General features: G+C 41.1%; 1 protein-coding gene and 1 long non-coding RNA gene across 2 annotated transcripts in view; one reads left to right on the top strand and one right to left on the bottom strand.

Annotated features, from left to right (window-relative positions):
* pcsk5a (proprotein convertase subtilisin/kexin type 5a) overlaps window positions 1–16,941 on the bottom strand; it is an 88,483-nt gene that overhangs the window by 51,355 nt on the left and 20,187 nt on the right. The window contains exons 9-20 of the mRNA XM_034192191.1: window positions 15,201–15,301; window positions 14,980–15,083; window positions 14,531–14,651; window positions 10,813–11,001; window positions 8,876–9,012; window positions 8,663–8,785; window positions 5,916–6,018; window positions 3,030–3,220; window positions 2,418–2,502; window positions 1,975–2,078; window positions 1,712–1,850; window positions 1,434–1,549 (exon numbers count right to left, since the gene is read on the bottom strand). Coding sequence (XP_034048082.1) covers window positions 1,434–1,549; window positions 1,712–1,850; window positions 1,975–2,078; window positions 2,418–2,502; window positions 3,030–3,220; window positions 5,916–6,018; window positions 8,663–8,785; window positions 8,876–9,012; window positions 10,813–11,001; window positions 14,531–14,651; window positions 14,980–15,083; window positions 15,201–15,301 — 1,513 coding nt within the window. The remainder of the gene's footprint in view (window positions 1–1,433; window positions 1,550–1,711; window positions 1,851–1,974; window positions 2,079–2,417; window positions 2,503–3,029; window positions 3,221–5,915; window positions 6,019–8,662; window positions 8,786–8,875; window positions 9,013–10,812; window positions 11,002–14,530; window positions 14,652–14,979; window positions 15,084–15,200; window positions 15,302–16,941) is intronic.
* On the top strand, window positions 1,705–15,116 carry LOC117529416. Its single transcript, XR_004566012.1, has 3 exons — window positions 1,705–1,809; window positions 14,528–14,643; window positions 14,938–15,116. It is a non-coding gene; the product is annotated as an uncharacterized LOC117529416 (long non-coding RNA).

Below are 16,941 nucleotides of genomic sequence, written 5' to 3'. Positions count from 1 at the left end.
ACTGGGTGTGACATCTGGACAGTGGAAGGAAGACAAGGAGACTAGGTGGTGGAATGAAGATGTCCAGGAAAGCATAAGGAGAAAGAGGTTGGTGAAAAAGAATTGGGATAGACGGAGAGATGACGAAAGTAGACAGGAGTACAAGGACATGCAGCGTAAGACAAAAAGAGAAGTGGCAAAAGTGAAGGAAAAGACATTTAGCGAGCTGTACATGATGTTGAATAGTATGGAAGAAGAAAAGGACCTGTACCGATTAGCCAGACAAAAGGACAGAGCTGGAAAGAATGTGCACATCCTTGTGGTGACAAGCGAGGAGAGTGTGCTGAGAAGGTGAACGGAAGATTTTGAGGAGCTGATGAATGAAGAAAATGAGAGAGAAAAGGCTGGATGATGTGGTGAGAGTAAATCAAGAAGTCTAAGAGATTAGTAAGGATGAAGTAAGGGCAGCTATGAAGAGGATGAAGGGTGGAAAGGCAGCTGGTCCAGATGGCATTCAAGTGGAGGCATGGAAATGTCTTGGAGAGATGGGAGTATGTCTGTTTCTAACCAGATTGTTTAATAAAACTTTGGAAAGTGAGAGGATGCCTGAGGAGTGGAGACGAAGTGTGCTGGTTCCTATTTTCAAGAACAAGGGTGATGTGCAGAGCTGCAGTAACTACAGAGGCATAAAGTTGAACAGCCACAGCATGAAGTTATGGGAAAAAGTAGTAGAAGCTAGGCTTAGAAAACAGGTGAAGATCTGTGAGCAGCAATATGGTTGCAAGCCAAGAAAGAGCTACAGATGCAATGTTTGCTCTGAGAATACTGATGGAGAAGTACAGAGAAGGCCAGAAGGAGTTGCATAGTGTGTTTGCGGATTTAGAGAAAGCTTATGACAGGGTGCCAAGAGAAGAGTTGCAGTATTGTATGAGGAAGTCTGGAGTGGCAGAGGGTAGTGCAGGACATGTATAAAGATAGCGTGACAGCGGTGAGATGTGCAGTAAGAATGACAGACTCATTCAAGGTGGAGGTGGGATTATAACAAAGATCAGCTGTTTGTCCTTTCTCGTTCGCAGTGGTGATGGACAGGTTGACTGAGGAGATCAGACAGGAGTCTCCATGGACCATGATTTTTACAGATGACATTGTGATCTGTCATGAGAGTAGAGAGCAGGATGAATGTAGCCTGGAAAGGTGGCGATATGCTGTGGAGAGCAGGGGAATGAAAGTCAGTAGGAGCAAGACTGAGTATATGTCTGTGAATGAGAGGGAGCACAGTGGAATAGTGCAGTTAGAAGGACTAAAAGTGGTGAAAGAAGGTGAGTTTAAATATTTGGGGTCAACTGTTCAAAGTAATGGAGAGTGTGGTAGAGAGGTGAAGAAGAGAGTGCAGGCATCCTGTTTATTTCGAGCAAAAGTCACCATGTAATAGTGAAGAAAAGCGGTTGACTGACCGTCCGTGCACACGGTGTTAACAACGCACACTCCCTCCTGCAGGCTGTGACCACCCGAACAGCTGCTGCAGTTATCCCGACTCGGTCCCATACAGGTGAGACAGCTGGCGTCACACCTGAGGAAGAGAGCGTGGCGGCTGAATACACTGCTTCCAAAAAATACACACACACACTCGGATATAAAATACAACAACAAATAGGAGCCAACCACCAGAATAAAGTTTGCCATCAGCAGATAAACAAACCACCCACACCTGAACACAGACCAGTGAGCTCACCTCCTACACATCCTGTGCCCGTCAGCTATCTCTGAGTTTGGCGGTGTGGCATAGAAGCCAGCGCTACAGGATGGCACACACCTCCACTCCTCCATCAGGTAGCCTTCTGCACAGTGCTTACATGCCTCTGCACCTGCACCTGATGCCACACCATGCAGATGTTTTTAGCAACAACAACAAAAAATTTCCTGACATCTATTGCAATGCCATTAAAAGGAAAACCTCTCTTTGGACAGCTGCTGACCTTTGACCTTTGGGCTCACCTGCACAAGTGGCACAGGCCTTGTGACAGGGCTTGCACGTGTCTTCCTGCTCATCGTGGTAGAATCCCACTGCGCAGCTCCGCTGACACCGGTTCCCCTGCAGGCTGGAGAGGGGCGGAGAGAGAGCACGTGGCGCCGTGACATGCGCGGCCAATCACGTGACACCGTACAGATGACTCATCAGCATTTGACTACAGGCTCAATTTTCCAACCCACAACACACCACCAACACAAGCGCTCGGTAAACTGAGTCAGTGTATGCTGGCAAGTTGTCACAAAAATAGGGTGAATGTGACGCAGATCGTTGCTCCTCGGCTGCGATCATGTTGCAAAACTGCAATATTACGCTTGCGTACACACTGATGAAAAACATGTAGAGAGTCTGTGCAGAGGGATGATCAATATTCTCTTAATGTTAAGCGTTGTCAGAAAATTTGGTTCACCTTGCGTCTGGTTTGCATTCCGTGCAGATGCTGTAGGAGGTGCACTTCAAGCAGTTTTCGGTGCACTTTCTGCAAATGTTAGCGTCTGTGGGGAAATCAAACGATACACACGGAATACATATCAGCACGATTAATCAATGTGACACCCAAACCTTTCAGCTGACTATTTATTAGCACGCAGATAAACAGTTATCCCCTGAGCCATGCATCCTTGAGCGTTCAGTTTCTGCTTCATGAATACGAGTAAAAGTGAGTAGGGCAGCACTGTGGATTAGCGGTTAGCACTGCTGCCTCACAGCAAGAAGCTCATGGGATCGATTCCCAGCTGTGGCCTTTCTGTGTGGAGTTTGCATGTTCTCCCCGTGTTTGCGTGGGTTTCCTCTGGATGCTCCAGCTTCCTCCCACATCCAAAGACATGCGGATTAGGTGGATTGGATTGGTAGATTGGCGTCCTGTCTGGAATCTACCCCAACTCACGCCCCACTGCTGGGATAGGGTCCGACCCCCCCGTGATCCTCAAATGGAATAAGCGTTTGAAGATGATTGAGTGACAGTAAAAAAGTGAGTAGTGTCATCAGTTCATAAAAACAGGCCCTAAGTTGGTGAACCAACCGTGGTCGAGGTAGTAGCTGTCCTCACAGGTTGCCGTGCAGGTACCTGCCCCTTCAGTCAGGTGATGACCAGGTTGACAGGAAGTGCACTGGTCACTGCGACTCCCAGTGCAGCTCTCACAGGAGGAGAAACACCTCTTACAACGCCGTCGGTCTTCCCAGAATCCCCTGGGGCACTCTGATACACACATCCTATAGGAAAAAGCAGAGGTGGGAGTAACTCACTGTCAAGTCATCCTCAAGTCATGAGTCAGCAAGTCCCAAAACAAGTCTCAAGCCAGCTGTCAAACACTTTGTGTCATTATGGAGCGCCTTGGGGCAACTGTTTGTTGTGATTTGGCGCTATATAAGAAAAAAGTTGATTGATTGATTGATTATGATTTGAGACTTGCTGATTCGTAACTTGAGAGTGACTTGATGGTGACTTACTCCCACCTCTGGGACAAAGTACAAACACGGGCAGGAATTCAAATTGAGGGTGGAGCTACTGTGTAGTGGATGTGGCCATTGTAGAGAACAACCGAATTGTTTTTGGAAGGAATTGTTTCGTTTATACACCAAATGAGCCAGAATTGCATCCGAATGGAAATTTGAGCCACATTCGGGCAGAGTTGAGGTGCATTTGAAAATGTCGGACAGCATTCTGAGAGCAGTCGAAACAGTTAGGCACAGTCGTGTGGCCACCTCGAATGTTTTGCACATGTTCAAAACAGTTATGGTGCAGTCGAGGTGGAACCGCTATCGAGAGCCAGTCGAAGTGCCGTCTGACCGCACTCTGACTGCAGTCTAAACAATCAGACAGTGTGAAAACGGTATTCGTGATATACTGTCCACGTTTGGAGGGATGTTCGGCACGTTACCGCCATGTTGAATGGTGGCCGAATGTCTCGAATGTGCCTGAACACACCACGAGTGCACCTTGAGTGCTCCTGAATATATTCTGCTGAACCGCAATCGGACCACAATCGTACGGTTCAAAAGTGCATTCTTATTGTTCTTACTGTAATCTGGCAGCTGTCCAGGCACTATTACTGTGTTCCACGTACATTTGTACTGCGTTTGAAGGCTCATGCACCCGGCACATGCACGACTCAGTCGGAGTGGGTCAGAGCGTAGTCTGGGCGTTCGGACGGCTGTCCTCCACAATTTTTATTCCCTCCAAGATGTGGCACAAATTCCGATTTTTTTTTTTACACATTCTGCCTAATCTAATTCGGCTTTGCTCATGCTCATTCGTTCTAAGTGTGATGGCCGTATTAGTATTTGGAGTGCTTTGAAATTAAGAATCATTGTTTCATTTAGAGATTCAAGTATTTAAAATCTTAGAATCAGAAAAGATTGAGTTCCTTTTACTGTCTTCAGCCTTTCAACATACTGAATCATTCTTTGCTTATTAATGTTTTTTCATCATTTTGTGAACCAATTATTCAATTTAGTGTTTTGAAACAGTATAATTTTCTCAAGAAGGTTTTCCGTTTACAGTTTAGAACATTTAGAAGCAAATATCATTTTGTGAAAAAAACTGCTTTATTTAGTGTGTTGAACATTGTGAAACCATTATTCATTTTTGGAAGTGAATGCTTCATTTTGTTTTTAAGCTCAAAACAATGAATCATTTTCTCAAGGAATTGTTTTATTTTAGAAGACATGGTTCATACTGTAAGTCATTTTCTGAACCACACGCTTCATTTAGTCTTGGATCATTTTGAAGCAAACCATTTTCTGAAGCAGGTGTTCAATTTGAGCTTTTATGAACAAGTACTTTTGCAAAGCAAGTGGTTTATTAATTGTTCTGAGCATTTTGAAACTCTGAACCATTTTCTGAAGCAGATGTTCCACTTAGCACGAGTATTATTTAATATTTTGAGCATTTAGAAGCAACAAATCATTGTCTGATGCAAGTGATTCATTTAGTGTTGGAGCATCATTTTCTGACGCAAGTGATTCATTTGTGTTAACATTATGAAACAGCAACCCATTGAGTGAAGCAATTGGTTAATTCACTGTTCTGAACTTTTGAAACTCTGACCCACTTTCTGAAACCGTTATTAAGTGTTTGAGCATTTTGAAAAAAGATATCAGCTTAACAAAACAGTGCTTCATTTAATGCTTGGGTCAAAAAAAATATAATTTTCTCAATAAAGTGTTTTATTTGGTATTTTGGTTATTTAGAAGCATGAAATAATTTTCTGAAGAAAGTGTTTCATTTTGTCTTTAGTGTGTGAAACATTTTGAAACAGCGAACCAGTCAGAGATGCACTTGAATCTGTGAACTATTTTCTGAAGCTGTTGTTCTATTGAGTATTTTGAAAGTGAATCCTTTCTTTGAAGCAAGGGCTTCACATACTGTTTCAAGCGTATTTCAACAGCTAACAATTTTCTGAAGAAACATTTTCATTTAGTAGTTTGAACATGTTGAAACTAAACATTTTTCTGAAATAAGTGTCTCATTTAGCATTTAATAATTTCAAAGCAAGGAACAGTTGTCTGATGCATCTGGTTCTTTTTGTGGTTTGAGCATTTTGAAGCGGTAAGTCATCATCTTAAAGGCTTTGTTTCTGCCATCACTTTTTGCGAAACATTTCAGGAGAAGTTCAAAGCTGAAATCTATGTGTGGAGGGACGTTAGCACACAAACAAATTGATCTGGATCATAATGTGAAAACAACAGGATGTTTAATGTTTGTTTTTTTTTTATTGCAAACTGTAATTTGTTTCCTGTTTTCTAAAAATGATTTGCATAATAGTGGACAAAGTAACAGCTGATATTTTTCCTTTGAAATATGGGCCGTATGTTCAGAATTGCATTCCAAATGACACACTGTGGTACTGCTACTCTTCTGCTGTGTACTAACTGTACTGTATGTTCACTGTAAAATCATTCTGACCTTGTGTTGTTCTTGAACTTGAGAAAAAAGTGTAAGCACATGAAACAGTGCTGGGGGCTGGGCCCCTCGCACCCCTCGTCACCGCATTCTGGGTCACAGGGCCCTGAAAGGTCAAAAACCTTCAAAGTCATTGTGGCTTCATGGCAACAACACTTCATATTCACAGTATTCCATCTAAATGGCTCCCAAGATTTTCAGCTTTTCAGGAAAAACAAAAAGGAGCTTTCAATCTTTTTTTTTTTTTAAGTATTTCACCCATAAAAGGATTATCATTAGCACCACTATAATTTTTGTCTTTATTTTAAATGAACATATATAAATGTATAAACGTATATTGTCAATACAATCAAAATGTGCCTTGAATGGGAACAAAAATATCATTTTAACCCATGTGGGTTAAAATACATTGAGGTAATTACACAATGAAAAACTGTTGAAGGGTCAAACAGTACTGCTACACAGTACATACTAGTGCTAGCGCTAGCATACTAGCGTCATGGAGATGAAGAAATCTAGTAGACCTTCAATGTGATTGAAAGTTCCAAAAACAAACAAACAAACAAAAAACACAAAGTGAAAACAGAAAGATAAAAATGGAAACAACTATTAAAATATAACCCATTCTATGCTAAACTATACATACTAGTGCTAACGCTAGTATACTAGCATCATGGAGATGAAGAAATCTGGTAGACCTTCAGATGTGATTGAAAGTTCCAAAAACAAACAAACAAACAAACAAAAAACACAAAGTGAAAACAGAAAGATAACGATGGAAACAACTATTAAAATATAATCCACATTCTCTGTATGCACCACGCTGCATTTAATCATTAGTGATTGATCTCTGCTGTCTTCCACAGCATGTCTTTTTCCTGGTTCTCTCCCTTAGCCCCAACCAGTCCCAGCAGAAGACTGCCCCTCCATGAGCCTGGTTCTGCTGGAGGTTTCTTCCTGTTAAAAGGGAGTTTTTCCTTCCCACTGTCGCCAAGTGCTTGCTCACAGGGGGTCGTTTTGACCGTTGGGGTTTTTCCATATTTATTGTATAGCTTTGCTTTACAATATAAAGCACCTTGGGGCAACTGTTTGTTGTGATTTGGCGCTATATAAATAAAATTGATTTGATTTGATTCTATTCTATGCTACACTATACATACTAGTGCTAATGCTAGCATACTAGCATCACAGAGATGAAGAAATCTGGTAGACCTTCAGATGTGATTGAAAGTTCCAAAACCAACCAAACAACCAAAAACCACAAAGTGAAATCAGAAAGATAACGATGGAAACAACTTAAAATATAACAAATTCTTTCTATGCTACACTATACATACTACTGCTAATGCTAGCATACTAGCATCATGGAGATGAAGAAATCTGGTAGACCTTCAGATGTGATTGAAAGTTCCAAAAACAAACAAACAAACAAGCAAAAAACACAAAGTGAAAACAGAAAGATAACGATGGAAACAACTATTAAAATATAATCCACATTCTCTGTATGCACCACTCTGCATTTAATCATTAGTGATTGATCTCTGCTGTCTTCCACAGCATGTCTTTTTCCTGGTTCTCTCCCTTAGCCCCAACCAGTCCCAGCAGAAGACTGCCCCTCCATGAGCCTGGTTCTGCTGGAGGTTTCTTCCTGTTAAAAGGGAGTTTTTCCTTCCCACTGTCGCCAAGTGCTTGCTCACAGGGGGTCATTTTGACCGTTGGGGTTTTTCCATATTTATTGTATAGCTTTGCTTTACAATATAAAGCGCCTTGGGGCAACTGTTTTTTGTGATTTGGCGCTATATAAATAAAATTGATTTGATTTGATTCTATTCTATGCTACACTATACATACTAGTGCTAATGCTAGCATACTAGCATCACAGAGATGAAGAAATCTGGTAGACCTTCAGATGTGATTGAAAGTTCCAAAACCAACCAAACAACCAAAAAACACAAAGTGAAATCAGAAAGATAACGATGGAAACAACTTAAATATAACAAATTCTTTCTATGCTACACTATACATACTACTGCTAATGCTAGCATACTAGCATCACGGAGATGAAGAAATCTGGTAGACCTTCAGATGTGATTGAAAGTTCCAAAACCAACCAAACAAACAAACAAACAGAAAACACTAAGTGAAAACATAAAGGTAACGATGGAAACTGCTATTAAAATATAACCCATTCTATTCTATGCTACACTATACATACTAGTGCTAATGCTAGCATGCTAGCATCATCTAGATGAAGAAATCTGGTAGACCTTCGATGTGATGGAACATGCCAAAAACAAACAAGCAAAAAACAAAAAAAAAAAAACAAACTGAAAACAGAAAGATAATAATGGAAACAACTATTAAAACACAAGCCATTAGAGATCTTAGTGGGAAGAACTTTCAAGAAACGAAATGTTTTGCTGGATATGTGCTGGACAGGTGAGATAAAATTTTTAAGTGTTCTGCTAAAATGAATCAATGGAGAGAATAACGTTTTATCATAGTTTTATGAGATGTATTCTAACCAAGGGTCCAGTTTCCAATGAATGCAGTATGAACTTCAGCTTCCTCCTGTATGTTGACTGCAAGATCACATAGTGTGAACCCACTGTATTTGAGGTGGAATCCTCCCAAAATATATCAGAATTAAATTAGCTTTAAATTTTGTGATATACCACATAAATAAAGGTATTAAGGAAATTTGTTCATGTTGGTTAAAATGTAACCATAGCAGTGCATACAGTGCATACCACTGTATTCTTTGGTGACATCATTATCCATTGGCGTGTTAGCTGATCGAGCCCGCCGTCTGTGCATGGGATCCGGATGGTGTGTGGTGCCGTAAATCACCAGGGACCACTGCTTCAGCATCTCTGTGAAAGAGCAGAGGTACAAAGCGAACATACGGTTATAGATCGCATGTTTCATCATACTGAGATGCTGCAAAGAAAACAAGAACAGACCTCGTTCAGCGACGCTTCGCTTCTGAGACGCCGTATCATGGATTTTCAAAGTCCATTCCCCTGCTGCTTGCTCACCCCAGCAATGGATGGTCATGAATTCCCAGTTCCGGAATCCCTCCGTGGAGCTGTCAAGAGGCCTGGAACAAAGCATCTCGCACAGTGATAACAGCAGAAACACAAGTACACTCACTCACTCATCTTCAACCACTTATTCCAATCGAGGGTCACAGGGGGCTGGAGCCTATCCCACCAGTCATAGGGCGTGAGGCGGGGTACAACCTGGGCAGGACGCCAGTCTGTCGCAGGGCCACATATAGACAAACAACCACATTCACACCCACTTATGGACAATTATAAAGTTTCCAATCCACCTAAGTGGCATGTCTTTGGATGTGGGAGGAAGCAGGAAACCCACGCAAACACAGGGAGAACATGCAAACTCCACACAGAAAAGCCATAGGTGGGAATCGATGCTATGACCTTCTTGCTGTGAGGCAACAGTGCTAACCACTAATCCCCCGTGCTGCCATCCAATTGAAAATCTGTTCAGAAATAAATGCAATGAGCAAATTATGTTTAATCTGAATAAAAAACAACAACAAATCCAACAACTATTGAACATTAACCACAAAAGAAAATACTTTCAGATAGTGGAATGAATGTCCTGAAATAAATAAATCCTCACTCGGTAGGAGGAGGAGTAACAGGAAGACAGAGGATGGGAATGAGAGTAACAGTAGTAGCCAGTAAACCAGCATTGATCAGTATGTCTGGTATTTATATTGTGTATTTCTATTTCTATTTACAAACGGTTTTTCTTTTTACTTTCACTTTTGGTACTCTATGTGCTTCTTACCCTGTGTGCTGCTATACAATGCTGTTGGAACCTCAATTTCCCTGAGGGAGTCTTCCCAAGGGATCAATAAAGATTTATCTCATCTCATCTCATCTAAAGTGCAACTACCTTCTAGCAGGGCGTCCCTCATGCGTGTCCCCTCAGATCAACACTTTGTGGTTACGGGCTGATACATACCTTGAGATCGCTACACAACACGATGTACATCAGTTCCTTTTTGCAAAAATTCTGGCGTCTTGACAGGAGACATGATGTCGTGACACTAAACTCTGTATCTAGTAACAAGGAAAATGGTTGCATTGATGCTGGAAACCTGCATCAATCTACATTTTTCTGCATAGAAAATTGATCAGGGGTTGATAAAGAATTTGACTGCACTCATATTCTATTTTAGGAATCTCTTATCCTTGACCTTTGACCTTGGTTTTGCACTCATAAGAATTATTATTGCATAAACACTAGCTACGCTAAAATCTACAAACTCCCTTAAAGTGCAGGCTGATGAGATATATGAATCCTACAGGATGGTATAAACTATTAAATCAATCCCTGATATTATATAATTTGACCTTTTGACCTCAAAACTATAGCCACGTGTGGCAGGTCTGAGTGCAACCTGTAAAACACGTGAAGTAATGCTCACCTCACTTACTGCCAAATGTGGACAAACAGATGGTGCATTCAGGCTGTAGTATATCAGTCCTGAAATCACAGCTCACACATAATGATGCCAACAGATTGGGTCTATCCTGATTCTTCTTCTTCTTTTTTTATGGTGCATAAAGTAACACACTATCAGAAACAACAGCAAGTTTGCCAGAAGCTTAACCAGATACAAAATCCCTTGAAATAACATATGGCCATTTCCCCCCTGCAGACCTAAACAACAGAACTACAAATTTACAGTAATGTTTAACAAAACCAACACTTACCTTCTTTTGGGACAAAGTGCCCAACAGAAGAAATCACCAGCTGGTGCTCGAAACACAAATAAGACTATACATGAAGAAATGTTGTGTGCATGTTACAGGAGAAATTGTTTTAATATTTAGTTCTGGGAGGCAGCGTTGCCCTTAGATACCTGTTGGTGAGCAGCTGGGACACGGTGCCTGAAGGTGACGTGAGTGTAATGGAAAGGTCGCCACGACGATGATGAATGATGGCAAGATGGACAATAACGTGCTCCACAAAAACAACATGATGCAGAGGGTTGTTGGAGCAACCGGTGGTCTTGTGCACATACGTCAGCGTCGAACCTGGATGAATCATTCTGTGGAGAGAGAGAGAGAAGAGATCAACTAAAAAGGTACTCGTGGAATTAATACCTCAGCCAAGAACCAACAATCCTCAGTTGTCATTTTTTTTCTTCATATTTTCACTGTCAGACGGTTCCTTTCCTTTGACCTGGGGCCTGTACTATAAAGCAGGGTTACTGGCTTATCAGGGTAACTTCGGGAGTAAGTTGATGACGTGTGGAGTAACTTCCCGGTTAACCCGTACTACGAAAGGTGGATAGGTTTTGATTGAGGTATGCTGCCATGGCAATTTATGCTGTGTGCCAAACCTGCTCCGAGCAGGTTATGTTCTAGGTTAGCTTGAGGTTTTCGCTTAACCACTCTCTTTAGAAGTACCGCCCATCCACCTTCAATCACTCCGAAGACAATGCCGGCCTACCTGGATGATCCGTTTGATATTGGGGCACAAAGTGTGAGGGGCTCTCTTTGCAGAGCGAGAGCTTTTAAAGACCGCCAGAATCCGCTGACATACCCGGACGATATTCTCCATGAAAGATATAGATTCTCAGCCGAGGGAATTCGTTATCTTTGTCAGCTGATCGGGCCAGACGTCTGTAACATCACCTATCGTAGCAATGCCCTGACGATTGAGCAGATAATGTGCCTTGCGCTTAGATATTTTGCCAGTGGACAATTTATGTATTCCATCGGTGATGCTGAACATCTGAGCAAGAATACTGTATGTCGTATGATTCGCAAGGTAGTACTTGCTCTATCTAAACTGTTGGATGCATTTGTCGTTTTCCCTGGCCATTTATCCGCAATGCAAATCAAAGAAGGGTTTTATGCAATCACGGGTAATTACTAATATCAAAATAGGTCTAATGCATGTCCATTAATTAGGCGAAGTGGGGCTTATCAATAACAATTTCTCCTAGGTTTCCCAAGAGTAATAGGAGCCATTGATTGCACGCAAATTCCAATCAGTGCACCCCTGGGAGAGCACGAGGGCGATTATGTCAATCGCAAATCTTTGCACAGTATCAATGTGCAGGTATAGCCGTTCTATTCGGCCTATTTCATATACCCATTATCGTGTAGTCCACTCTAAGCTCACCTTCTTTTCACTTATTTCAGCCACATAAGGGTTGCTTTGGGTTTGGGTGATTTTTCTAAATATTCTAATATACAATTACTATAATTACATATTTCACATTCTTTTTCTCCCCACATGGGGCTGTCCTGTTGGATAACCTTCATGCCAAAGTGATGTAACTATGTTAACAGAATGACCATTAATGGCTTTAAATCCTTAGATAGGTATCCTATTTAGGAAACATTAAATTAACCTAACATCTATTAGTAGGCCTATGCCCACTTCTGAATCGTGTTGCATCTGGGCGTAATTAATGAAAGAAGGTCATTATTTTACACATATCAGACATTCCACAGGTTATTCATCTGTAACAGATTTGGAGAACAATTACGCATTTACCCGATCAGCAATACGTTGCCAACAAGCCTGTCTTGCTTTATTGGCAGACGATGTGTTCGATTTCCCCCTTAACATTAATTTAAATTCCTCGTAGCTCCGCATAATAATCGTGCATTCTTCTTCGGTAATGTAAAGTGACCGCGCCATCATTGAAAAATGGTGACGTGCGCTGCAACCTGCCCCTTTTATGTGAACGCGCACATGCTCCAATTAGGTTAACACAGGTTCAACAAATCATCATCTTAATCAGCGTCGTAGTACCGATTAACACCACTTGAGAACACCAGGTTTTGTCAACCCCGGTTTAAGAAGTTAACCCTGGGTTACATCTGAGTAAGTTAACCCTGCTTCGTAGTACAGGCCCCTGTTGTCTAATATTTCCCCCTGTTGCTGATGTTTGAAGCCAATCCTGATCTTTGTTGGATGTCTCTGATTGCAGCTCTTTGATCCAGGCTTTTAATACTGACCTTCAGTCCAAATAACAAATCTTTGATCTTAACTATACATTTTTTAATTCAACTGTTTGATCCTGACACTTGATCCTATTGATGACATTCAGTTGTAATCACCCAGCTTTGATCCTGACTTTAAACTTTGATATTTATCATTCATTTTATTATTTATATTATCATTCATATTTATCTGCGCTCTTATTCTTTAACCCCCAATGTTTGATCCTGATCTTTGACCCTGACATTTGATCTTGTTGCTGTCTTTCAATCATAATCAGAATATTTGATTCTGTTTTTTAACTTTGATCTTGATCAATCATTTTTAATCTGTACCTTTGATCTAATTCTTTAATCCTAAACACTGATGCTGATCACTGCAGCTGGTCTGCTCTGTGTCAGCCTGATCACATCAGATCTCAGAAACTAAGCAGTGAAGGATCTGGTTAGTACTTGGATGGGAGACCTCTTTGGAACACCAGTGGCTGCGTGTATTTCTCCAGGTGAAACTGGAGTTGCATCAGGAAGGGCATCCGGCGTAAGACCTGTGCAAATACCGAAGCAGATCTGGCTGTATCAGCTGTGGCGACCCTGAACAAAACGGGAGCAGTCGAATGGACAACAACTGATGCTGATCACTGATTTTTGTTTACCCTGACTTTTGATTTTGATGCTGAATGCTCACCTTGATCTTTGAGCTTAACATTTGATCCTGATGTTTAATCCTGTTTCTAACAATCACCTGAAATCCCCTAGCTTTGATCCTGCTATTGAACTTTGATGCTAATCACTCATTTTTAATCTGTACCTTTTCTTTGATCCTAAACATTGATGCTGATCACAGATTTTTTTTTACCCTGACTGATTCTGATTCTGAACACTCACCTTGATCTTTGAGCTTGATAGTGGATCCTGATGTTTAATTCTGTTTCTGACTTTCAACTGAAATCCCAGATCTTTGATCCTGTCATTGAACGTTGAATCCAATCACTATTTTTTATCAGGATCTTTGATCCCATTGTTTAATCTCGATCTTTGAGCCCTAATTTGTGACCATGGTCTTTGATACTAAGCTCTCCTCTTCAATTTTCATCACCTGTGCTTGACCGGCACAAGGAGGTTTTTTTTTTCATTACTGTTCATTTGTCTGTCTTGTTTTGATCTGCCATTAATCAAAGGAATTTGGATCAAAGAACAGATTGTGACATTTGATCCTGATCACTAAAATAATTGCAAATTCTGATTAAATAATCAAATAAATCAGGGGTCACAGATAAAAGCTCAAAGATGAAAGGTAGGTTTGACCCTTTATAAACTGTAATAAACTCTTCCTTGGTCCAAGGTCTACTTTTCAAAGAGATTTTACTGAAACATTTCATGTCCAGATTCACACCAGAGTTTAACAAGCTATTGCTTGACATAAGCTGTGCCTCACCACCAAATTTCACTGAAATCGGTTTATGTTCTTTTGAGATATCCTGCAGACTAACAGACAGGAATTAAACCATAACATCCTTGTTGGCAGCACACAAATAAGGAGTATTAAGTCAATATCAGTGTGTGAAAAAGCCAGAAATATAAAGTGGAGATTTTAATGTATTTAGGTTTCTTTTGCAGTACCGGCTGTGTTGTGTGGGAACCTCCTCCTCACAAACGCGTTGTGATGGAACCTCCTTCCATTGCTCAGCCTCCTTGACCATCCTCTCAGCATCCAGCAGGCCAAAGCCGTACAGGTGGCTCACTGTCAGACACAAGCACTGCATCAGCAACAGCAAAAAAAAGAAAAGAAAAAAGAAGTGCTGCATCCTTGAAAAGACTTCAGGGTTGTGGGACTTTGTAGGCGTTTATCACTGCTCTGCTCACACTACCTCATTAGTTTGCACGCTCGCTGTTTTACAGTTTCCCTACAACATTTATGCATATTAAGCTTAAACTTAGCAGCTCATCTTCTGTATTATAACTTTTAGTCTTTCGTATGAAAATGACATCCTGTAATTGTTCATATCCTCCAAATTCCCTGTGTGGAGAGAAGTGGAATTAGAAGCGGAGCATAAATCCAGCAGGAATACCGTTGTATCCAGCGCCGTTTAAGTGCCAATCAGGTGCAATAAGATGATGAGATTGTGCTGTTCGTGCAATAATGTGCTGCATGTCCCTCCAGGTTAGTGAGGGGCTGGAAAAGCACCAGATAGAGAGAGAGAGAGAGAAAAATTATGCCGTGATGAAATTATGCTTATTGATTTTAACGGTGCCTGAATGTGTGGATGTTGTCTTCAGGAGTGCTGATTACTTGGCGTGCAACGTGAGAGCGATGACACCTGCAGCTGCAGAGGAGGAGAAGGAGGTCCCGGACGGAGCACTGCTGCAGCTCTGCTTTGGACCCAAGACAACCTGTCAAAGACAGTAGAGAAGCTTGAATCTTCAACTGGACTGGGTTGCTTAACCCTCTCAAGGCAGGTGCTGCAGATTTGCAACAGCTAAATATCTGATTTTTCCTGTTACTAAAAATTAATTTGAGCCTGAGAGGGTTAAGAAGTAAAAAAAATTATGATGCCGATATATTCATAAAAATGGCAATGATTCCTAACATTTCATAATTAAGCCCTTATTATAAAGGAGATCAAACATGAAATTTTTATACTATTATTTTTTTAGTATTGTAGCTCATGTTACCAAGGGGAGATAAGGTCCCAGCCATGCTTGACAGCATTGTAAAAAATGCTGTTGGAGTACCCTCTGCTGGACAAACTGCATAATGACACCTATCAATCAATCAATCAATCAATCAATCAATTTTTATATAGCGCCAAATCACAACAAACAGTTGCCCCAAGGCGCTTTATATTGTAAGGCAAGGCCATACAATAATTATGTAAAACCCCAACGGTCAAAACGACCCCCTGTGAGCAAGCACTTGGCTACAGTGGGAAGGAAAAACTCCCTTTTAACAGGAAGAAACCTCCAGCAGAACCAGGCTCAGGGAGGGGCAGTCTTCTGCTGGGACTGGTTGGGGCTGAGGGAGAGAACCAGGAAAAAGACATGCTGTGGAGGGGAGCAGAGATCGATCACTAATGATTAAATGCAGAGTGGTGCATACAGAGCAAAAAGAAAAAGAAACAGTGCATCATGGGAACCCCCCAGCAGTCTACGTCTATAGCAGCATAACTAAGGGATGGTTCAGGGTCACCTGATCCAGCCCTAACTATAAGCTTTAGCAAAAAGGAAAGTTTTAAGCCTAATCTTAAAAGTAGAGAGGGTGTCTGTCTCCCTGATCTGAATTGGGAGCTGGTTCCACAGGAGAGGAGCCTGAAAGCTGAAGGCTCTGCCTCCCATTCTACTCTTACAAACCCTAGGAACTACAAGTAAGCCTGCAGTCTGAGAGCGAAGCGCTCTATTGGGGTAATATGGTACTACGAGGTCCCTAAGATAAGATGGGACCTGATTATTCAAAACCTTATAAGTAAGAAGAAGAATTTTAAATTCTATTCTAGAATTAACAGGAAGCCAATGAAGAGAGGCCAATATGGGTGAGATATGCTCTCTCCTTCTAGTCCCCGTCAGTACTCTAGCTGCAGCATTTTGAATTAACTGAAGGCTTTTTAGGGAACTTTTAGGACAACCTGATAATAATGAATTACAATAGTCCAGCCTAGAGGAAATAAATGCATGAATTAGTTTTTCAGCATCACTCTGAGACAAGACCTTTCTGATTTTAGAGATATTGCGTAAATGCAAAAAAGCAGTCCTACATATTTGTTTAATATGCACTTTGAATGACATATCCTGATCAAAAATGACTCCAAGATTTCTCACAGTATTACTAGAGGTCAGGGTAATGCCATCCAGAGTAAGGATCTGGTTAGACACCATGTTTCTAAGATTTGTGGGGCCAAGTACAATAACTTCAGTTTTATCTGAGTTTAAAAGCAGGAAATTAGAGGTCATCCATGTCTTTATGTCTGTAAGACAATCCTGCAGTTTAGCTAATTGGACAGACAAAGTGTTTTTTTTTTGGTGTTGTTTCAAGTAAA

The sequence above is a fragment of the Thalassophryne amazonica genome, chromosome 17, assembly GCF_902500255.1.
Source record: "Thalassophryne amazonica chromosome 17, fThaAma1.1, whole genome shotgun sequence".
Taxonomy (NCBI): domain Eukaryota; kingdom Metazoa; phylum Chordata; class Actinopteri; order Batrachoidiformes; family Batrachoididae; genus Thalassophryne; species Thalassophryne amazonica.
This window is presented reverse-complemented; position numbering and strand designations above follow the sequence as displayed.